At 42.8% G+C, this 24,933-nt stretch overlaps 1 protein-coding gene across 1 annotated transcript; it reads right to left on the bottom strand.

Moving 5' to 3' along the window:
- Nucleotides 1–180: 180 nt before the first annotated feature.
- On the bottom strand, nucleotides 181–24,480 carry coro6 (coronin 6). Its single transcript, XM_080013840.1, has 11 exons — nucleotides 24,220–24,480; nucleotides 20,731–20,930; nucleotides 15,420–15,542; nucleotides 6,193–6,322; nucleotides 5,232–5,410; nucleotides 4,243–4,362; nucleotides 4,036–4,140; nucleotides 3,584–3,729; nucleotides 2,615–2,672; nucleotides 955–1,182; nucleotides 181–643 (listed from the first exon to the last, which is right to left on the bottom strand). Exons 2-11 carry the CDS (start codon nucleotides 20,926–20,928, stop codon nucleotides 521–523), a joined length of 1,410 nt encoding a protein of 469 aa, XP_079869966.1. The 5' UTR covers nucleotides 20,929–20,930; nucleotides 24,220–24,480; the 3' UTR covers nucleotides 181–520.
- Nucleotides 24,481–24,933: the final 453 nt, after the last annotated feature.

Here is a 24,933-nt window from a genome sequence, read left to right as displayed (position 1 = left end):
TAAATTAATACAAAATAATCACACACACACACACACACACACACACACACACACACACACACACACACACACACATATATATATATATATATATATATATATAAATGTAAAATTTGGCCCAGGCAGAAATGCTTTTGCAGGGAAAAGATCTAGGAAAAAATGACAACAGAAATGGACGGGTTGAGGAAGACTTTTTTTTCTAAAAAAAGATTGTTTTATTGATGCCATGACTACGTGTCTCATGTATGATCCTTTACAGAAAAGAAAAAAAACAAAACATTTTCACATTTAATATGAGTTTGTAATTTTTGTTTTCTTTACTCCTTTCTGATTCCTCGCTATGTACAATCTTGAAAATGTCCTTGCACCCCTCACCCCTAAGAGAGAGGTGGCGTTGTTAGGAGAATTGTAGGTGTCGGGCAATTGTAGGGGAGTTCTACAACGTTTAAATTTTTTTTTGTAACACTAATATAATTCAGACCGTCTCCCCAACGCAACGGGTGCCTTCTGTCTCTGGGTGTCAGGCAGTGCCGTTGGTGTACTGGGAAAGCTTATTCTCCAGGTCACAGATTCTCTTTTCCTGGGACAAAACTGTGGCCTTAAGGTTCTGGATCTCCTCCAGCAACCGCTCGAGCAACTGAGGCTGGAGAGGAGAGGAGAGGACAGGGAAATGGAAAGGGGGGGGACAAGAAGACAGGAAATTAAGAAAGAAACCAAGTGGTAGGAGAAGAAAGGCCTTAAAAAAAGACGGCGAAAGGGAATACTACGTTAAAAAAGGGAGAATATAGGAAACGTGGGAAATGTGGAACGACAACCAAAAGTTGCTTTGGTAAACAAAGCTTTGGGGTGAAGAGTGGAAGACAGAAGAGAGAGATACATGAAAACGTGTTAGACGGTGATTCATATGTACAGTATATGCTGTATATGTGTGTAGGTGCGCTCTTTGATGCTCACGGGCAGGTGGTTGGCGTCGCAGGTGGACATGCTGCGCCGCGTGCTGGGCCTGGAGTCCAGGACGTTCTTCCGGGCCACCTTGAGCTCGCGGCTCTTGGGCGGCACGTAGCCCTGCCTCAAGGACACCAGAATGGGGTCCTCGTCGTGGCCCTCCAGCCATTCCTCGGGCTCCATGGGCGGCTCGGGTCCCGCCGTGTCCGGATAAAGGTCGTCCTGGAACAGGTCCGACTGAGAAGGCGGAGAGAACAAGGCGGCGGCGGTCAGGCGTGCGACGGGGGTTTTTAATAGGTTAAAAAGGAGAGGACCGAGGAAGCTGGGGAAACAAATGAAGATCTAGAACAAGACGGTTAAGTATGGAGTGTATATCCATAATATATCAGAATACAATTACGATGAAAAGTGTGACTCCTTTTAGAGATTCGACTCTTCACGGGTTACTCAGTCAATAGATTAGTTCAATTTTCCGACTCTTCGTTCGTTTGGCTAAGTTGGTGTAACTTCGGGTGAATGAGAGACGGGAGAGCTGTGAATGGAATTCACAGGGACTCGCGACTCACCGATTCCCGTTCGCGAATGAGATCCAGGGGTTGTCACCCACGGACCGATCTCGTTGGCGATCCGGTTCAGGAGCCATTGCCTCCGCTTGAGGCGCACGCGTGACTCGTGACTCACGGACCTCATTCCAGAATCGGTTTGGGTGTGATGCTCTCGTGTAGTGATGAAAAGTTTTGACTCGTTTTGAAGATTCAACTCTTTACGAGTGACTCTGTAAATAGATTTGTTCAATATTCAGACTCTTCGTTCGCTCGATTCAGGGGGTGTGCCCCGCGCATGCGCGACTCGCCACGCACGGATCCTTAGTCGCAATTCGGTCCGGTTCAGGAGTCATTGCCTTCGTTTGGGGAGCGTGCGTGACTCGCCACCAGGGGCTCTCGGGGCTTTTCGCTTGAGATGCGAGTCTCGGTTCAGCCTGTGTGACTGGCTGCAGTTGCAGAGTCGCGTACGAACGTCTCTTTTGCCGGAATGACTCGAGACGCCCGAGTCATTCAAAAGATTTGTTCACTGGGAATGAATTGATCGCGAGTCTTGCATCACTGGTTGTCACTGGAGTCACGACTGCTCAATATCTTTATAAACTCGCAATACATGATGAGAAAGCCTTTATTTCTCCGATGCATAAAATGCTGGTAAAGCAAAAATAAATATGCGTTTTGAGTTGTCGCACCACAGAACAATAACACATTGACCACCCAGCCAAATTTCAATGATTAGAAAAATCGGTAAGTATATAAAATTTGGTTTAAAAATCGCGGGAAAAAGGCAGTTCCCTCTGTTCCGAGAGGCTGGGGGCGCGTGTCCGCTGAAGATGCTGAAAACACTTCCAATTGCAAAGAATTGCGTTTAGGAGGAAGTCAACTCCATGTTTAAACGTTCTGCTGAACCCAGTCTTGTGCTCACCTCAAAATCTTTTCAGCAATTACATTCTAACAAGTATAATGTGTATAGAAACAAATCACTAGATTCACTTTACAGGTGCATAAGTTTAACAGTAGTAATGCACAATAAGCTGTAATGCGCTGCAATGCAATGTGAGAGACGCTTCCAGTTTCAAGTTGGTTCAATTAAGTACATTTACAAAAGTCCACTGCTTTATACTCACTTTTCGGGGCACTGTCATTGTGATGGGCTCGCATTTTTTGTCATGGAGCTTGTATAGCCTGACAAAGGATCAAAGAAAAAGAGGAGGTGAGCATCATTTACACCAGTGGTTCTAAACTGATCCGGCCACAGGGTCAACATCTGACCATAGTTATTAAGTCCCAATCCAAGCATAATTGAAGATCTGAGCCGTTTTAATTATTTGACCGAAAACTGCAGCTAAGCTGGTGTGACCCTTGTGACTGTTCGTAATTTGAGTTCTTGACTGCCACTCGCCACAATTGGAAACCGTGTTTCAAAATAAAAGCACGGCATTGGAAATTGCGTACACGTCCACTTGAAATGATTCCATATAAGTGGAGGATAGCAAAAGGGTAAAATAATGCCTAAGTGATGCCAGCTCATTCATATCAATAATGAATTGGTTAGCATATTACAAATATTTGTTTTCTAAGGAGTTTTCGTATTTGTAATCACCTTAGATCAGGGTTCTTCAACCTTTTCCAGCCCGAGGGCCCCTTGATGGATATAAAAACAGAGCAGGGACCCCCTAGATTTTCAATTATTTTTGTGTTGCATTTTGAACCTGGCCTATAATAACATATTTATGACACCTTATTAACCTATTTACTGTATATACTAAGTTATGATGCGCACGGTTCCTGTGAGTTTTTATTCTAGATGTTGATGTATTTCCATTAGTTTCCTACCTGTGTGTGACTAAAAACGTAAACATAACTAAGAGGCGGGACGGAGCGGAACCGTATGTATGTTTTGTATTGCTTTGTATTTGAAAAACAGTCGGGAAAATGCAAGGCAAACCCCTTTCGACTTGTGATTTGTGTCGGACAGTCAGGCGCAATTCCAGCTTCCAACATGGTGTGAACCCCTACGTGAGTGTCCCACTTTCACCTTCACCTTCATGAATTTCATTAATAAAGTGTTCTGATCTTATCTTATCTCGTCTCACCTCGCGATCTCACACTTGCTGACGTCCACTCCCCTCTTGGGCATGAAGCCCATCCCTCTCTGCGGCTCCTTGCTGCTGAAGGTGCTGAGGTAGTGCACGTAAGGCGGCTCCTCTGTGATCTCAAAGTAACGGATACTACTGTCCCCCTAAACACACACGCACACACACACACACAGAGACACACACAAACACACACACACGCAACCAACAGCACCAACACACGGTCAAACGCCATTGAGAGACCGATACATGATGAAAACGTCCATTTTTGTAGAGACAGGAACACTAGTCGAGGCCCACGGCTCCATATCTCTGCACATGACAGACCTCTCACTAAAACTTTAGAGTTCATAGAGTTCAAAGGGTCAATTCATTTTGGGGGTAGTTCCCGTTGCGGAGATGTTTTGAATTGTGCCCACAAATCAAACAAGGGTAAGGTTCTGACTTAGTACCTTTCCGCAGAGGTAGACCATGTTGGTGTCGGCGTCGTAGTAGGGTAGCAACACTCCGTTGCTCGTGTCCAATTCCAGCAGTGCGATCGGCTCCTCAAAATTTGTCTGTGGGGAAGGTTAAAAGAATTAGGAAAGGCAAATCGATAAGGTGTTAACGTGCAGATGTGTCAGTGCGACACTCTGTGTGTGGACCGTAAAGGCAACTACCGGGTCCCAGAGCCCGAGCTCTCTCTGGCTCATCCTGGTGAAGCCCGTGGTGAAGATGTTTCCGTCCCTGGTGAAGATGGCTCTCATCGGCCGGATGCCTTCGTGCGGAGCCAAGCGTTCCTGTCAGTCGACGGCAAGACGGACGTTAGACGTGGAGCCAATCTGTGCGTGCGGCACATTACCAACTGCGCTTTCTATCAACATATACAATCATTCTACTTATCTTTGTATCTTTTGGGGTTCATCTACATTTAAAAACAATCTTAATTGTCCTTCTTACCTATTTGTTTATAATAAAATGCTATTGCCACAAATTTTAGGGCCACTTTTTGATTTGCCATTAGAATATGACAAGGTAGCTACAATATCGCAGAAACCTACTTCTGACAACTCTTGACTTTAGATGTACTTTTAAATTATCTTCATTAAGTTGCGTTGTTTTGAGTTTGGGCGCTTGGACTGCTCGTCACCCCCGGTGAAGTGTGCGGCAAAGATAGGCATACAGAAGAGTACAGCCCAACAGGTGGATGCAAAGGAGGTTGAGGGCAGCAATGCAGGTTGGAGGGACTGGCTGCTTGACAACTTGACAGCCCCACATGCTGCCAGGCAGGATTTGGCGCTGTCAAGTTGTCCGACAGAACTAGCCCTGTAAGCTAAGACTCATTTATGGGAAAACGCCTTGTTCATACTTTTAGAGTAGCAGTCTCACATTCTCAAGTATGCACTTGATACGACACAATAAAATGATATTTACATTTTAATGCCACGTGAATTCATTGAGATCCGACAGATAATTTATTGCGTTTAACACATCATCAAGTGGTCTCTCTTACAGTTTTGACCCTCCCACTTGTCTAGGATTTCTGCCCATTTAATGTATCCCTATGGACTCACACACAGTCACACACAAATATGGTTCAAACATTTTGCTTGAATCTCAAAGTCAGCCGTGCTGTTATTGCAAAGCGTAGACCTAAAAACTCTCTCACCGCCACAACCTCCCTCTTGCGGGGGTCACAGACACGGAGGCGTCGGTCTTTGCAGGTGGTGCAGAACAAGCTGCCATTTCGGTTCCAGCTCACGTTGTAGATGAGGTCGGGGTGGTCTTCCATGGAGATGAGGGGCTCGCCGGAGCCCACGTTCCAGATTATTATCAAGTTATCACTGCCTGGGGAGGGGGCGGGCGGGGTGGATAATATTAGCTTAATTTGGCTCCTAGACAATTTCAGTGGCAGATTCTATTTTTGGGATTTGGACGTGTATTCAGAGTGTCTTTACACATGTACAGTATGTAAATGTGTAAAGTGTGCACATGTGTGTGTGTGTGTGTGTGTGTGTGTGTGTGTGTGTGTGTGTGTGGGTGTGTGTGTGTGTGTGTCTGTGTGTGTGTGTGTGTGTGTGTGTGTGTGTGTGTGTGTGTGTGTGTGTTTGCATTGTGTAGTGCCATTCTATTTACATTTTTAGGTGTATTTTTCTATTGCTTTTTGTCTTTTAGGCTTATATTTAAAGTGTAGGTTCATCTTTAGGTCCTTGCTTTCTGGTTTCATTAGTTCTTTTTTAGGACCACTATTTTTTGGAACACTTCTCATCTTACTTTTTTATTATTTTATTGTGTCTGATAATTTTTAGCTTATATATTTTGTTGTTTATCATTAGGGTTGAGTGTATGTTTTCATATGTTATTGTGTAGAGTTAATTTTTAATGTATATCTTCACATTTTCCATATATTGCCATTTTCTTTTTAGATTTTTATTCTGTTGCTTTATTATTATTGGCTATTTTTTATGTAAACTGTTACTGAGACTGCAATTTCCCTCTGGGGATTAATAAAAGATCTATCTATCTATCTATCTATCTATCTATCTATCTATCTATCTATCTATCTATCTATCTATCTATCTATCTATCTATCTATCTATCTATCTATCTATCTATCTATGTGTGTGTACCTGCAGTGAGGAGTGTGTTGCGTGAGGTGGGGTGCCAGCTGACGATGCCAACGCGCTTGGAGTGTCCCTCCAACACGACGATGGGCTCTGACAGGGGACGGCTCAGCGCCTGGTCTGGGATCTGCCACACCTGCAGCAGCACCGCAGAGAGAAGGAGACGCATTATTAGCAGCTGTGGGCCATCTTTGCCTTCAAGGCCTTCGGCCAAGGTGTAAGATTTCTCTGAATGAAGAAAAATGTGTCTTAATTATTCATATACGTCAGTCTGGTCGATCTATTATCTCTCATTAGGTTCTGAGACCAATCCGCACTGTTTCTCCACTCTGCCAAGTGGAAAATGAATTCCTCCTCGAGCGCTTCAGAATCTCAACTGAATCCCTCTGCTGTCTGAGTGAGTGGGAGTCTGATTTTTGACTGGCAGGCTGATTAGCCAATCAGATTTTGATTTGTAGCAGGTGGGCGTGTTCTTCCACACTTTCTCAGCATCACAAGGTCTTCACTGCTGCCAGCAGAGTTGACAGGTCTGCAGCTTTCATGCAGAATTCGGCAACTTTTTAACTGTTGCAGCGGGTTGTCATTTTTGTCCGCGGTTTAGAGCTGTTGCACAATAGGATGAAAGATGGGCTTCTGGAGAACTTCCTTCGGGCAAATGCATGGAATATGCAGCCATAAGTTGGAACTTGTTTAATAGAAATGTATGACAGGGATCTCCAAGCATCTGAATAAAACACACTTAAACTGTAAATAGTTCAATTTCAAGAGTTCAGATTTTTTCTCTGTTCTATTATTACTGGGAAGCACGTTTTTTTTATTACCTTGAAGGCAATCCTCTGCAAGTCAAATAGGTAAGCTGAAATCATTTTTAATGCAACAGTAAATAGAAATATGCATATGATACGAATACCCTGTGCTATATGCAAAGCCTGCTCACTGCACAGGTTAGTGAAAAAGAAATAAATAAATATGCATATCAATCAATCAATCAATCAATTTTTATTTAAAATGTAGAATCACCATGCAGCATGGTCCTGATACACTTCACAATCAAAAGAAAACACAGGAGCAACATACAGCAGGCAAACAAAATAGCCACAACAAAACAATGAAATCAAAGACATCAAGGTCCAAGAGATGCCTCCACATAGCACAAAAACAAAAATCGAAATAAAACAACTACATCAAAACATCATTGTTAAAGGAATGTTTAAAAAGATGATGGGCTCGACTAAGCTCTACGTTCTTGGCTAGGCTGTATTGAAATTAATAGGGGTAGGCTTTCAGTCTTGATTCAAATAAGCGTGCTTTGACATGTACTACCAGACCATTCCAGAGATAAGGGGAACCAGGAGGCAAATGCTCTGAAAGCAAATGATTTTTTGTTAACTGAGAGAATGACCAGGAGATCGGCATTGAGAGAGCGGAGAGGGTGTGCTGTTGCATATGGTACAATTATCTCAGTAAGTAAGGTGGTGCAAGTCCATGCAAGGCCTCATAAGTTTAAAAGAAGAACCTTAAAATCAGCTCTAGCTTGCACTTGTAGCTAGTGAAGAGAGGCCAGAATGGGTGTTAAATGATCAAATATTTTTCATTTTTGTCAAGATTCCAGCTGCAGTATTCTGAACAAGCTGAAGACTTCGAGTAGCATAACTAGGAAGATCAGAGAAAAGAGGATTACCATAATCAAGTCTGGAGGATACAAATGCATGGATTACATTTTTAGCATCGTGCAGTGATAGAAAAGGTCGGATTTCAGCAATATTACAAAGATCAAAAAATGCTGTCTTGGTAATAGCCTTGATATGACACTGGAATGTCAGACGAGAATCAAAAATCACTCCAAGGTTTTTGATGGTCGATTTTTCAGGAATAATACAACCATCAATATTAACACTCAAGTTCTCAAACAAATTTCCATATTTGACTGGTCTAACAAGTAATAACTCTGTTTTATCAGCATTTAACAGCAGAAAGTTAATACCCACCCATGTTTTTATTTCTGATAGACATGCCTCTAATTTTAGGAGTTGGGAAAGGTCATTTGGCTTCAGCGGTACATACAGCTGTGTATCATCAGCGTAGCAAAGAAATTTAACACCATATTTGCAAATAATGTACCCGAGGGGGAGCATATAGATAGAGAAGAGCATAGGGCCAAAATGAAAGCATGAAAGTACCATCCCCTCGATACCCATATGCTTCTCCAAGCAGCCTAAAAGTATGCTGTTGTCAACAGTGTCAAAAGCTGCACTCAGGTCAAGAAGCTGCAACAATGATGTCAAATCAGAATCAACAGTAATAACTAGGTCATTGACTCCTCTGGTCAAGCCAGTTACCGTGGAATGACATGACCGAAAGCCAGATTTAAATTTATTGAATAGATTGTTGTTGGATAAGTAGGCAGTAAGTTCATCAGCGACAGCCTTTTCTAGTAGTTTCGCCATGAAAGGAAGACTGGAAATTGGTCTGTAATCATTCAGAATTTGTGGATCATTATTTGTTTTTTTGAACAGCGGTTTGATGATGGCAGTTTTACAAGCTGAGGGCATAGAGACTAGAAAGCCATCATTCTCAGAAGACTGTGGACCAGTGAATTTCTCTTCAATGGAATCAATCTTATTTGTAAAAAAAATCAGAAAATCATCAGCACTGAATGAAGAGCTTTTGGCACGGGTATTCTGTGAGTTTAGCAACAGCATCAAACAAAAACCGTGGATTATTTTTTATTATTGTTAATCAAGTGAGATAAATATGCTGTCCAAGCAGCTGAGAGTGCATGTTTATACTTCATAAAAACCCTTGACCCAGGCAAGGTGAGAAATCTCTTGTTTTGACATACGCCACCTGCGCTCAAGTTTTCTGCAGGTCTGTTTGATTGCACGGGCGATATCTGAAAACCACAGCGCTGATTTCATCCAAGTGCGTTTTCTGGTTGTAAAAGGAGCGAGTGTTTTGATCAAGGCACTCACTATTCAGATTGTAAGAGAGAGGAAATCAGAATTTGCACTACAGGAGTCAAGTATGTCACGTAAACACTCCAGTATAGACCGAGCAATGCTGTCAATACAGCGAAAAGTATGTGTATGAGGCTCTGAACACTTACTTGGAATGCAGAAAGAGACATTGAAAAAGACACAGGAGTGATCAGAAACCGGAACCTGTAAGATAGATGAAACATCAGCAACTATACCTTTTGTAAAAATTAGGTCTGGTGTATTTCCACAGTTGTGGCATTCTTCACATGTTGGGTAAAGTCAAGACCAGTAACAAGGTCCATAAATTCCACTGCTCTAGAATCTGAACAGTCGTTTACATGCAGGTTAAATTCACCCAGTAAAATCACTCTACAGTTATTCGGAAAACTCAGATAAAACATTTGGATTGTGCTTTCCATAAATGGTAATTGCGAGAACATGTTGCTGAGTTCTGATAGCCATGGCTAAATACTCAAAGGTCGAGAAATTTCCAAAATTGCATTCGGTGCAGGTGAACAAGTTAGAAAAAAAATGGTTGCTATTCCACCACCTTTTTTGCTTTGTCTCACAGAAAATAAGAAGCTATTGTCTGGGGGAGAAGCCTCAATATGTCGCAGAGGCAGTGGATGAGAGCCAACATTCAGTAAGAAATAGAACATGGAAATTATATTGGGAGATAAAGTCATTCATAGACAGAAACTCTTATTATAGAGCACTAACATGTTCTATAATGCCAACTTCAATGGCAGTGAAGAAGAGTTCTGTTCAGCAGGGTTCACAGCAGACTGAACATTTACAGGGATGAGGTTCCTGATACATGCACCAGTATGTTTGACTGTAAATCTCATAAGTGCTTTTCACAGGCATGTTAAAGATATCTGTGTCTGGCCTAGAGGGATTTTTTTTGATAGTCAGCAGGCAAGAGAAGCCTTAGAGGAGTGCAAGGTCATTACAATGCTTATTGAATGAAGGTGTGAGTCCTCCTGGGAAGGATGGAGGCCATCTGTTTTAACAAGCCGAGGCCTGTTATATAAGGTAGTAAAATGGTCAACAAAGGCGATATCTTTGTTGCAGCAGTAATTATGGGTGGGGGGGGTATGGGGGCTGGAGATAATTACCTGCTTCCAAGTCTCCAGGAGACTGTCGATGAGACACACAAACTCCTCTTTGAGGGTCTCAGAATGTTGATCTTTTATCTTGTTTGGGCTGGCCTGAACCGCAGCTTCAGAGGCAGGGTTGTGTTGAAGCAACAGTTGTTGAAGCAACCTGGCCAGTTGCCTTCATCCTCCAGTGCCTCCTGCGTCACTAGAGGGGTTGTGACGCAGGAGACAACGGAGGATGGAGGCAACCGGCCAGGGATGTGTCATCCAGTTTGTCCAAGGTGACAAACCTATTGTCTGTCTCGAGGACCCAAGTTGGAGACAGACGGGATAGTCGCTTGCCAAGGTGTTTCATCCTGCAAGTCGTGGTCCAGGGCTCTGTCTAGTGAGCGTAGAGCTGACATGAGCATTGGGTCTCGCTCCTAGCTGAAGCCAGGGGTCTTCAGCCTGGCTCAGTGTAGCAGCGGCTGGGCAGAAGGCGTTGGTGTTCACCTCTCCGGCTGTAGTAGTAGCGGCCACCAGAGGTAAGTGCACCAGGGAACTCCTGCTCATTCAGGGCTGCTTTCTCTGCTGGCTCCGGGCAAGGAAGACCTCCAGAATGTCTGACCAGGGCATCTTTTAGGATCTTACGACGTGAGAAAGAGATCCTTATCTGAGATGAGGGTCATCGACTTGGCCTTGCGTGGAATGGCGAGCCACCCAAACACTGCCAGTGACCAGCGATGAAGAAGCTGCAGTTTCAGCAGGTGGCATCTTCGGAGAGGGGTCCAGATCAGGACGAGTCGGAACCGCAGAAGCACCAGCTGGGTGGGCGGGAGCGTCGTCAGACAGGGTCGCGTGGTCTTTGGAGAGGGATAGGCCAGGTGGTGAGGCAGCCTCATCCGAGTGTCTCCCAATACCGCGGACCACCACTTCGGTCCAGGACAACCAATGGCCAGGTGTTGAGCAGGAAGAAAGCCGTGGGCATGTAGACGGATCCCACAACACTGTGTCCTGGAGGGTTGCGCTAAGAGTGGCAATCTGCTTGGACTGCCCAGAAGCCAGATCCATTAACATGGACAAGAGGGCTTCCTTCTTCTACAGTTCATCAGAAAGCTGTTGAATATCCTCCTTAAGGTCAGCAATCTTCCTGGTTGCTTTCTGGAGAAGCACGTAGTCCTCAATGGACATACAGTAGTTGTGATAAAGTGATAGAAGACCAGTAAAACCGATTAGATCAATTCCGATCGGTGGGTAAAAACGTTAAAAACTTAAAATATAATAACACGTAGCATCACGTCAGGACAAGTCAGGAACCGGAACCGGAAAACGTGACCATTCACGTATGGCATATGCTGCGGTTATAATTGTCTGGTGAAATGAGGAATCCGCAGTCCACGTCCATATAGTTCAAGTTCAAGTTCGAGTTCAAGTTCAAGAGATTATTTGTCACACATACGGTTATATGTGAGATTACATACACATACGGTCATACATATATGCAGTGAAATGTCATGACACCCCGTGATTACGCACAATAAGCTCTATAAGCTCGAAAAATACGAAAAATACTCAAATGTGTGTAAACCGAGCCAGAGCGCAACTTGTGCTCTCTAATACTAATAAAAAACATGTGCGCCCAGACGAAATAAAATGTGATTTACTGTATTTTAGGATAGGCCCAGTGGCACAGCATGGGTGTTATTTTAATACACCTTAATCTGTATAGCATTTATTTATATTACAAAGTGCTTTAAAAGTAGTGAAGTAGTTGTACACGTCTTCAGTTTGATGGCAAAACATATGATATTTGAACCATCCAGAAGTGGGTGCCACAGGGCTCGGTACTTGGTCCCCTGCAGTTCACTGTTTGTATCAATAATCGACAATATAGTTTTGCCGACAAAATAGTCGGCAAAATTGTTTGAAATGCCAGTTTACATTTGTATGCAGATGACATCACGGTTTACTGCCCAGACACTAAACTGTGCCTTTGAAGAGGTGTAGTCTGCACTGAGCGATGTTTGTCAGCTGAAGCTTCTTTTGAACGCAGAGAAGACCAAAGTCTCAGTTGCAACCTCAGACTCTCCCTTCCATAACTAGACCACAGGGCAGGCAAATCGAGAGGGTTTCAACATACAAGCACCTGGGTTTCTAGTTCCATAAGTGATTGACTATTAAGCCCCACATGGATTGACTCATTAAAAGAAGACGAGGCTTCAATTGGGTTTTAATTTTCGCAATTTCGTTTTCAACAGGTCTTGCAACTTTTTTGCCCATTTGTAAATTATGCTGATATTTTCTATGTCTGCCCTTAAGGCTTCTCTGCGTTCTCTGGTGCTCCGCTGTTTGTCACTCTAAAGCTTGCACTCATCGTTGTTGCCTCTATTTGAGCGTGGGCTGGCTCACTAGCATCTGCAGCGGTGAGGAGGCAAAATCATTGCTACACTTTTATTTAAAAGGCCATACTAGGTCGACGAACAAACTACCTATGTAGCTCAAATAAATATCTATGGGCTTACGCTGAAATAGCTGTGTTTTGCGTCATGGTATTACCTGAGATAAGAACAGAGTTTCAGTTCTCCTGCCCTTCAGCTTGGGACAAATTACGACCTAAACATGCTACAACTGCAGGAGTTTGTCTCTTTGAATAAGCTCAAAGAGAGGGTCAACAGTATGGGCGATGAAGCTGAAGATTGCAATTGTTTTACCTCCCTAGATTTTCAGTTTTCCTTTTCAGTGTTGCTTCATACTGTGCTTTGCCTTCTATGTGTTGTGTTTTCATGTTGTATATTCAGTAACTTTGTCCGCTGCTTTCTTGGCCAGGTCTCTCTGGTAAAAGAGATGAGACACCTAGTCAAATAAATGTCAAATAAATAAATACATATCATTGTTCAAACATACATACATTGCAGGTAATACTTTGGGGGCACATAGAAAATGTTATAAACGTTATTTCTTTCTGCCATTAAAGGACTTTTCATGGTCCTCATTGTGCTACACTTGCTCTCCAGCCGCTGCCTTCATTGCCACCCTCGATTTGCACGCTTATTTATACACCAGAGCATTTATGGGCGACTTGTGGCGTGCATGGGAGCGCGCGCCGGTGCACCGTCCAAAAAAGCCACGTGACCTCAACGTCATTTTCCATTGATTTTCTCACCGTTCACGGTCCAAATCGCCCCCGTCAGCACTTTCCTTCCCTTTACGTAATGTCTTCCCCTCTTAAAAGGTTGTCTCTGCATCTTTGACGCGCGCTAGAACAGCCGAACATACACACACGCGCCACACACACGCACACACACACACACGCACACACACACACACACACACGCACACACATGGCTCTTCGCCCCTTGTGTCGGCATTCGCACCAGACATAAACACTATCTAATGATAGCCATTTTCGATGGTACAGTAATCCATAGGGTGACATCACGGCTCTGTCCTGTCGTAGCGCAGAACACTAGAATACAGCGACAGTGCTGAAAACAAGACAGCTGCGAGAAACTATCTTTCGTGTTGGGCCCTCCTCTGCAGTGCACTGAACAGTACGCACAAAGGAATAATTGTGCACACGCAGCCGCAGCGGCGGTGGAGCAGCTGTCGCCATCGGAGACGCAGCAGTTCCATCATTCTGTCAAGCAGTGGGACAACAAAACAGGGAACACCACACTGGGCAGCAGCTTTCGGTCAATGGGATATAGTGTTTTACGAAAAAAAAAAAAGAAAAAGGCTCGGTATTGAAGAGAAATCACGGGAAAATAAATGCATAGGCTTGAAACTGAACAAGAGTTATTAGTTTTACATTCGTCTATTTAACCCCTGGATTACGTGGATCCGCCTTGCAAGAACAAAGTGGGGAAATTTTTTTTAAATTGGTATCGCTGTCAGAAAAAGACGAAGTCGGCTGCAATAAATTAAATGAACATGGAAATAAATATTAAAATAATTAAAATAAAATAAAATATAAATCAATAAATAAAATATATTAATCAACAAAAATAAATAGATGATGGAACAACACCAAATTAATAAGTGCATAAATAGAAAACAATTAAAAAATATCCACAACATTTTAGATTTTCAATTGAATTTCAACTGGCTGTGCATATCTGAAATACTCATAAGCTCCATTAGAGGTCTGTTTTACCTGCTTCCAGCGCAATGTCACATGCAATAATGGAATGAAACAATAATACTTGTTTAATAAAGAAATTGCGATTCTCTATCCCTCCTCATTGTGCCTGCAGATGGACTCTTATTGCAAAATGTTATTGTTGATAAGTGATTCAAACCTACTACTGTATATATGGATTCACACACTCACTCCCCTAAATCAGTGGTATTCAAACTCACAAAATAAAATTAGTTAATTGAAAATATAAATATAAAATATCTGTTGATATTTTTATTTATTTTCAACTTTCTGCCCCCGTTGGCCTGTGTGAATAGGCAATAAAAGCCACAAATGAATATGACTGCTCCACCCAGTTTACTATAATGAGAAATTCAAATATAATTGTATTTCTTTTTTAAATTTTGATTTAAATGTTTCATTTTTTTGGTTTATTTTGTTTGTGTTCTCCCCAAATGTACTATTCAGTCACTTTAAATAATAAATTACTGAAAGTTTTTAATTCCTAAATGTGTGTAAAACCCTTTGAGCTGCCCATTTTGTATGGAAGGTGCTACACAAATAGAGATGATGATGATGATGATGATGATGATGATTATTATAATTATTGTTATTATTATTATTATTATTATTATTATTGTTGTTATTATTATTATTATTGTTATTATTGTTATTATTGTTATTATTATTATTGTCATCATCATCATCATCATCATCATCATCATAATTTTTATTATTATTGTTATCATTATTATTATCATCATAATAAACTGTTAGTTTGCATATGACACATTTATGCTTTTGGAGCCGACTAGTCGACTTTTGGAGGCGGGGGGCTCGGCAAAAACGAAACTTTGGAATACCACTGTCCTACCGTAAATCAACACAACATCAATCCTGCATTTTTAGTGACCGAAGACTAACCTAATGCACGGAGGACCAAAAGGTCAAAAAGTCACCGATTTTCCACGTTAAAATGTTCTCTCCAAACCAAAAACACACAGAAAACGAGTGAGAGATGAGTGAGAGCGCGGTTACCATGGCGGTGCAGTCTTCTGAACAGCTGGCGAGGATGTTGTCGCTGTGCGGGCACCAGTCGATGTCCAGCACGGGTCCAGCATGGCCGATGACCAGCGGGTAGTTCTTATCGACGCGGCCTGCCTGCAACAACACAAGAAGTTCGCCATCAAACATATGCGACGTTAGTCACCAGTCAGCTTCTGTCGTTGTAGAAAGAATATTTTGAGCTGTTACCTTTAAGATTTTTATTCACTTTATACTTATTGAACTGCTGCACAAAACTGCACAATTTCCACCATCGTTAGAATGTGAAGCATTTGTACAGAGGTGTATTGTTTATTGTAAAAAAAAACAAATCATAATGTATATTTATTATGCTTATTGGGTATGATTAGGTTTACAGTATATTGCCAGATTTCATTGTTTAATGCTTATTGGGAGGTTTATTTTGTTGTGTTGATTAATCTCTGGGTTTCTAGATCTGACTGTTACGTGATAATCGCTATTGTACATTTGCCAAATTTTCCATTCTGAAGGCCGCTTCACACCGAATGTGCAAACGCATCCGACAGTCGGCTCATCCCTTCCCTGGCGGCTGTCGAATGAACTGCGTCTGGGTTGCGCGTCACAAAATATGTCCGGGAAGATGGGAGAGCTTGTTTTATTTCCAGTACAACAGCAAGTAGTTTGCTCAGCTGGAAATTGACCACGTTCCTTGAATAAGAGTTTAAAACGCACTTTGAATAGTGTTTGCAAAATGGCAATTATTAAAAAAAAAAATCTAAAAAATTCAATCACTTCTATAAAAATATATTTATTGATAGTCAATATGGTGACATGACCCTTCACATGTGGAATCAGACTCTCCATAGGAATGAATGGACCGGTTTGTTCGAGACGTTTGTCGTATTCAGGCTGTGTGTTTATTTGTTCTGGCTTATTGTTGGGTTTGTTTCATGGTTTATGGTTAGGTACGTATATTGTAAATGTTCCTATTTGATCTTGCTTGTGGTTGATTTCTAAACTAATTCTATTGTTTTTGTTGATTATAGGTTTACATTTATTGTCTATCAGCCACAGCCGGTTATTTTGACCCGTTGGTAAGTTTCCAGTTTCCTACTTGTGATTTTTATTTATTTTTTTGGTACCTCTGCCTGTTTGGACTGACCGGCGCTTTGCAAGACTACGCCTCGGCTTATCGTCTACATAAAGTTTTGGAAATCTACTCCGAGCCCTAGCCCGTGTCGTTTATTGTCATATATTGTAATTCTTACTAATATGGTTGCTATTTACTGCAAGTCAACTTTACTGAGTTTCAGTGATCATTGCACATCCCCTTGTTTATTCGTGGGCATGTACCGTGCAGGCCATGCAAGAACAACACAAACACACATCGGGGCGGTTTCGCGGACGGGCTTTGATTGAAGCACGAAGATAACCCTGCTTAAATGAATCCAGTATTAAAAAAATGCCTTTCTGAGACGTTGCTTATCATCAGATAAATGCATTGTAGACTAGGAAGTCCTAGACTGAGGTGACGAAGGACTAGTCGGCTCCTTCTGTCTGCTCTTGGTGCTGGTCTTAGTCCAGATGATCCATTTCCTCTGTTGTCAAGGTCGACCTGGAGGCCCCGCGTCCATTAATCCAAAGATAAACCTGCCTCTGGTCAGGCTTCATTTAAACCTTCACTTAGACCGGGATGAGCTCTGATCTTCCTACTGGAAACCAGATTCATTTTTAAACCAAGACTAGGGCAAGTCTGAGACTATTTTAAACCGTGACCGAGAAAGGCCATTTCAGGGATTTCGTCCAAGATCAGGCCTAATCTGCGTCCGCCCAAAACCGCACCCGAGAGGTGTCCTCCTGTGCCACCTATCTTAGAAAAGCTAAAAGCTTCCCATTTAAAGCGGCATTAAACCCGTGTGGCTTTGCTTCCGTAGCCCGGATGGACTGAACACTTGAACACATCAAACTTCTACTATATCACCCCTGACCCCCACACACACACACACACACACACACACACACACTTCAGTGTCACAGCTCAATGTATTAATAGCGGCATGACGAGGCGTAGAAAGGGGAGTTTTCTCCGTCCCCGCTGGGGTCCCGGAGCAGGGGAGATGGAGAGAAGGGCAGGGTCTATTAATAGCCCGTCAGTCCGCCAGGCCCCTAATATACGACCGCGTCCCGCCTCCGGCCGTATCTATACCTCGTATATCCTTCACGAGTTACAACTGTTTGTTATAATGTGGGAAAACACCAATTGGCCTCAGTGGCAACGGCGTATTTCTCAGCCCCTTGGCACTTCAACGGAAATTGCGTCCCTTTTTTTTTTTTTTTTTCCTCTCCAGGTTTACTTACAACGGTCGAGGGGAAAAGGTTGAAATCTTTGAAATGTACACACTGTATACATACAATGTAATTTAATTAGCAAAAAGAAAATTGCAAATTGCGATTCATTTATCAGTTTATCTTCCTCTTGCGCACGCTTGCTAAGCACTGAAATGTGAGCCTTCCCACATGCAAAGGGTAAAATGATAACTGACCCAACTGAACGACTAATTCTAATTAAAAGTGAGACATGAGGCTCAGTAATTATTATCCCGGTCGGTCAAGTCCGTCTCGCCAAAGCCAATCTAAGTGTGAACAAACGCGAAATATGCACCAGGTTACACCAGGTTATGGCGGGGAGAGTAAATTGATGAATTTCAAGCTGGGGGGTGGGGTTCAAAAGGTCAAAAGGTCATGCCGTGTTTTCTCCCCAGCGCTTGACACTGATGAGCAAATCCATGCAATCCTTTCCACTTCTGATTTCAAGAGCGAATTCTTCTATTCTAGACCCCACCCCCCCCCAAAAAAAATCGCCCTGACTGGTAATATCCCAATAAACTGATGTGACCCTAAAGAGAGTTTGAACGGAGTTTATCTGGGAAAGGGTGACAATTGCCAAATTCAAGTCGTGACGATTGGAAAATATGTAAAATTAAATATATATGAATATGAAATGATTTTAACAAATATATCTAATTATTTAGTAATTGTAAGGGCAAAAATTACAATTACGATTAAAATAAGCACACAAATAGGGGATAATGTCTCTTTAATGCAGTGACAGTCAGTAAGTCAATAACACCTTTTGACTACTTAAAACTATTCCATTGAAAGTAAAAAAAAAAACACCATCAAACATCAACACAAATAAGGTTTGAGATTTTTTTCTGTCATGACATGGCCTGTAAATGTTACCTACCCCGCTTTAAATAAGCCATGTACTGTATATAAAATGAACATTGACATTAATGATAGAAATGCAGGAGGAATAACCGTATCTGTACCATTTTTGTATTTTGTAAATAGAGGGTCGTTAGAAGCTGTGCAGAATCACACCTTATTTCCGTGCCACCTTCATTAATAATAACTATGCACACACGGTAGGTCCTCATCTGCCCCAGGTCCACTGATTTTCCAAATCCTTCTTACCTTGTCAATTTTTCTCATCTTTCTGGTTCGCTCTTCGGTTTATTCACTTCCATTTTTGGGGGGGTCATTTTATTTTTATTGTTGTTTTTTAGGTTATACTTGTTGTGTTTATCATTAAGTTTACTGTACGGGTACTTCTCACTTAACCACATACCTGTTTAACGACCAGCTCTCTGACCAGTCTGTATTGTACACTGCGTACAGTACCACGGCGTCTCAGTGTCAAGCATCTCATCGTGCATCACCCTTTATATACTATATACACTATATATACCATTATATACACTATAAACATATACTAATATATACAATATATACACAATATAGACTATATATACGATATATACTATATACACTATATATACTATATATACTACATACACTATATATACTATTTACACTATATACACTATATACACTATATACACATACTATATACACTGTATACATCCTATCTCATCACCGTTCTCAGTCTCATTGCAGCTATGGACACAGTTGAGGTGTCATTAGAACCGGAACGTCGCAAACATCTTGTGATTTAGGTGTCATCCAATCCTACTCTGTCTGTCTGTCTGTCTGTCTGTCTGTCTGTCTGTCTGTCTGTCTGTCTGTCGACTTATTTAAACCACCCGTTAAGATACCAGCGAAAACTTTGCTTATTTTCTCTCTTTGTAGCTTAGTTCTATTCTTTATTTCCATCTCTCTCTGTAACATGAATCTGTAAATATCTGTAAATCAGTAAATCTCTCCGTAAATAAAGTCTGGAGAGTCTGGATAAGGCTCAGACTTGTGGTCACAGCGTTTGTGATTGTTATCAACCAATGCACTTAATCTCAAGGTTGAGAATGAAGTTTTAACATCAACTTGATACAAGGTTAAAGTTTAGATCAGAGAAAGCTGTTTTTTTTTTTAAGGTAACAAAATACAAGTACTTGATCCCCGACTGAACATAAGTACATTTTTCACTGTCGTGCTATTTTAGTTAAAGAAAAAACATCTGGATTTTGATTTACATTCGCAAATTACTATGACACAACTATGCTATTTCATTGTAAATTGTAATGCGAAAGACGAAGAAGAATCATCATTTATTGATCACACAGGTAAGTAGAAAGTATAAATGTTGACGTGGTACTTTCTTATATATACTATAGAATTTGTGTGTCAAGCGCGTCCGATCCAGGCTCCGGGATGCGTTCACATTTTTCAACTCATGCGACAAGTTTCGGTCCGACACTCCGTCCGGAAGAGCAACGGTCGATTGGAGCTGGGTTCAAAACGAATTAAATAAGTCACGTGCTTCAAAATAATGACGTCATTAACGTTGGACGTAACAATATTCGCGATCAAAAAATCTCTTTTAGGATGAGAATATAATATAAGAATTGTGTGTATTTTTTTTCTCTCACTTTGCAAACACTATATAAAGGGAGTTTTAAACTCTCATTCATGGAACATGGTAAATGTCCAGCTGAGCAAACTGCTCGCTGTAGAGCTCTCCCACGGCCTCCAGCACGTGTTGTGACGCAAAACTCAGACGCAGCTCATCCGGCGTCCACTGGGGGGAGCATCCGACATTCGGACACGATTACAGATTCAGTGAGAGGCAGGCGTAGGTATTTGTACTTCTTTCACACAAGTAAAAGCGTTACGATTAGTTCATGTTTTGTACACGCGGCGCACACAACGGGAAATTGGAGCATTAGGCGTCTGATTCCCTCCTCCTGATCTGACTCTCGCTGCTCGACTCCCCCCGTCGTCACAACTGTGACGCGCGGACCTGCGCGTTTGTCGCCCCCATCGGCTCGGACACATCGACCCCGGGAGTCGCCCGGCGCCCACTGACCTTAGAAAGCGGCAGGACCAGGAAGGCCCCTCCTCCGCTGGACTCCACGATCACCGCCAGGAACTTTGGGTTGACGGCGCAGAACGAGCTGTCCCATGTCACCTTGGAGACGCGGATGTCGTCGTAGCCCTGCTCGGCCTTCACGGCCTGGCCGAAGACGTGGCGGAACTTGCTCTGCCGCACGATGCTGCGACTCATCGCTGCGGCGGCGGGAGAGAGAGAGAGAGGGAGAAAAAAAAAAAACGTAGACGGAGGGAGGAGAGGGAGACAGAGAGAGAGAGAGAGAGAGAGAGACGGGTGAGAACACGGATCAAAATTCCAACGTGAGTCATTGGACGTCATTGATACTTTGGTATGGAGGCTGGATTACGCTTCCGCAGAGATACGCAGCGACGGGGGCTCTGGGGTAACCATGGGTTCATCCGATTGGTGGAATAATACGACTTCCTGTAGGGAAGGGGAAGCGGGTTTCGAAACGGGAAAGAAAATGTGGCGGATAGAAGCACGACTTGCAGATGAGGCTCGAAGGCGGATTTCTGTTTTCGTATCCATATTTTGGAGTTTGAAAGTTTTCAAACAAAGTTTGGAAAAAAAATTTAAAAAGACATGGTCGTCTAATAAATGCGACACTGCCCGTTAACGCGTAAACGTTAATTCCACCCAATTCCGTACAAGCACAAAGGCAAACGCCTGCGCCCACGCCCACATCTCCGAATGACACCCCGCGCATGTTGGCTTACGTGCCGACCGACAGAGACGCATCATCCAGCCCCGAGTCGGACGGGACTCCTACTGGTCTCAGGTTCTGGGAGAAACATCTTCCTCTTATCTGCGCTTCTGATTTATACACACGATGGCATCATTTTTCATTATCATTTGGTGTTCATGTACGAAAAGCGTACACTGCAGCTAATGACCGTCATTCTGCTCCACTACATTTCTGAAAATCAATCTTTCTTCTAATATTGTCAAAAAAAAACAAAAAGAAACTCCTGTGTCGTCTGTTGCGTCTTGCTGTTTTGTTGGTGTCCCAGGCAACGGCTCAGAGGGCCCCTAGGCCCCCTGAAACACAGGGGACATTCTCCAAACACCGATAGCCATCGGCGTAGTTATTATTAGACGATTGTCCAGCCAAACAGTATTCCCAGCGCAGGGGGCCAAAGGCAAAACAGTGAGAAACAGCCATGAAAACGATAAAAGCAAAGACAGGAACTTCCTACACATCGTACAGGTTTGCAATTTAAAAGGGATTTTTCATGTGAAGCCAACGTCGCACCTCTGTGATACGCGACGGCGGACTGTTGCCTTGTGGCCGATCAGGCCCGAAATCTGTGGAGCGCACAGACAAAACCGCATTGTCTTACATTAGAAGCTTGTATTTTCCACTTACAGGGAAAAACCTGCAGCCAAGAATTAGGCCAGCGAACGTCCCTGAAGACATCAAGACTACTGTACTGAAATCCTTCCTCTAGCGCAGTACGGGGTCAGTAATTTAACTGTTGGCGGCCTTTTCCGAAAGACGATGAACATCTCATCTCATGTCTGAATCAATGAGGAAGAATGAACTTAAAACTTTACAGTTACTAGTATCAAGTGCTCTATATGGATAGTCCAAAGTCAACAGTCCACTTACACTGACAATCCACAACATTAAAACCAGTGACCGGTAAAGCGAATAACATTGATCATTTCGTTTCAATGGCACCTGTCAAGAGGTGGGATGTATTCGGCAGCAAGTGAACAGTCAGTTCTTGAAGTTGAAGCAGGAAAACTGGGCAAGCGTAATGATGTGACAAGGGCCAAATTGTGATGGCTAGACGACTGGGTCAGAGCATCTCCAAAACGACAGGTCTTGTGGGGTGTTCCCAGTATGCAGTGCTTAGTACCTACTAAAAGTGGTCCAAGGAAGGACAACCAGTGAACCAGCGACAGAGTCATGGACGCCAGAGGATCATTGACGCCCGTGGGGAGTGAAGTCTAGCCTGTCTGGTGCGATCCGAAAGAAGATCTACTGTAGCACAAATTGGTGAAAAAGTTAATGCTGCTATGATAGAAAGGTGTCAGAACACACTGTGCAGCGTACGGGGCTGTGTAGCCACAGACCGGTCAGAGTGTCCATGCTGATCCCTGTCCACCGCCGAAAGCGCCGACAACGGGCACGTGAGCGTCAGAACTGGACCATGGAGCAATGGAAGAAGGTGTCCTGGTCTGATGAATCACGTTTTCGTCTCCATCATGTGGATGGGCGGGGTCAGGGTCCGATCCGATGGAGCATCTGTGGGATGCGCTGGGACAACAAACCTGATCCATGGGGGCCCCACCTCTCAACTACCAGGACTTAAAGGCTCTGCTGCTAACTTCTTGGTGCCAGATACCACAGGACACCTTCAGAGGTCTTGTGGAGTCCATGCCTCCACGGGTCAGAACTGTTTTGGTGACGTGAGGGGGAGCTACACAATATTAGCGGTTATTAGCGGTGGTTTTAAAGTTGTGGCTGATTGGTGTATAAATCAGTTGAGTCTCAGGATACTTGATAATTCAATGTTAGTCATATCGACTTATCAGTAGCAGCTCATCTTTGGCATTTGGATGCTGCTTTGGTCACCACCCTTCCACTGTAGTTACACTGACCTTAACCAAACCAAAACCAGAGCAAAAATCCAACCATGTCCAACCTTAATCCTAAACGTAACATTTCCATTTCTCACCTATCCTATCCTATTTCATAACCATCCTTCACCGGCTGGGGTGTCCAATTAAGTCCAATTAGTGCTGACGCAATTCAAAAACCCATACGACCCATTTTTTTTACAAACCAGATGACAGTAACTTAAGTATAAAGTCTCACGTCCGATTTGTATTCGTTGCGGTCCTGTCCTTTTGTTGAGGCCTGCTTCAAGTTTTTAGGCCAGCACTGCGTTCTGTCCCAGAAGAATGACAGACCACTTTCCTAATATAGCCACACTGCCCTGTTCCACCCTCCAGCCCTCCAACACGCCCGAGGCAGCACATTCTCATCGCACATATCACAATATGCCCACTTGAACCCACCACCGCCGCCACCACCACCACCGCCACCACCTCCCATGGCTCTGTGAACTAAGTTTACCTATGACAGTGTCCACGACATGGAAACACCACCAAACCTCAATGAAGATAAGAGATTATAGGTGGAAAGGGGGCTGTGTGTGTGTGTGTGTGTGTGTGTGTGTGTGTGTGTGTGTGTGTGTGTGTGTGTGTGTGTGTGTGTGTGTGTGTGTGTGTGTGTGTGTGTGTGTGTGTGTGTGTGTGTGTGTGTGGAGGGTGGGGGTGCTTCTTAAAGCAGCCTGCAGCTGCTGTGGAGGGAGATCTGAGCTGCCTGCTGAAATAAGTGCAGCGTCACAACCTCATGCTCATCTCGATGCGCTCTTCAAGGAGACGCGCTGCAACAGACAAAGTGACGCACCTCCACACCATGCCGCACTGACGTTAAAACCAGAGACAACTCACCTCTGTGTTTTTCTTTGTTTTTTGGTTGTTGTTTTTTTCTTTGTTTTTTTTTTTTAGGTTGACAGCCTGCGGATTCTCTCCTGTCCCTTTTCTTGGAAGTTTTGCGGTCCTTGTTGTTATTATTCACTCGATATATATATTCCAGTGTGTCCGGTGTGGGGTTCAGCGGGAGCGCTGGACAGGCGCACCGAGCCACAGTACTCACTGACGCTCCTCTCCTCGGCACAGCGGAGCGGGGAGGTGGAGGAGGGACTGGGCGGCACATGGGTGGGGGTGGTTGAGTCTATTTTGGAAGAGACCCTGTGCTCTCCACCCGCACGTCGGTGGGTTCGGGGCGAACTGTTGAGCCGGTGGGGAGCGGGCGCTGCCGCAATCTGTTGCGCCCGCGGGATAATAAATAATAATAATAATAATAATAATAATAATAATAATAATAATAATAATAATAATAATGATAAATAATAATAGTAATAATAGTAACAATAGTAATATTAGCAATAATAATAATAATAATAACAATAATAATAATAATAATAATAATAATAATAATGATATTGTTATCATTGTTATTATATCATAATAATAATAATTATATAATAATAATAATAACAATATTATTATTATTATTATTATTATTATTATATCATAATAATAATTATATAATAATAATAATAGTAATAATAATAATATTGTTATTATTATTATTGTTATTAT

The sequence above is a fragment of the Zeus faber genome, assembly GCF_960531495.2.
Source record: "Zeus faber genome assembly, chromosome: 14".
In the NCBI taxonomy this organism is placed as follows: Eukaryota; Metazoa; Chordata; class Actinopteri; order Zeiformes; family Zeidae; genus Zeus; species Zeus faber.
This window is presented reverse-complemented; position numbering and strand designations above follow the sequence as displayed.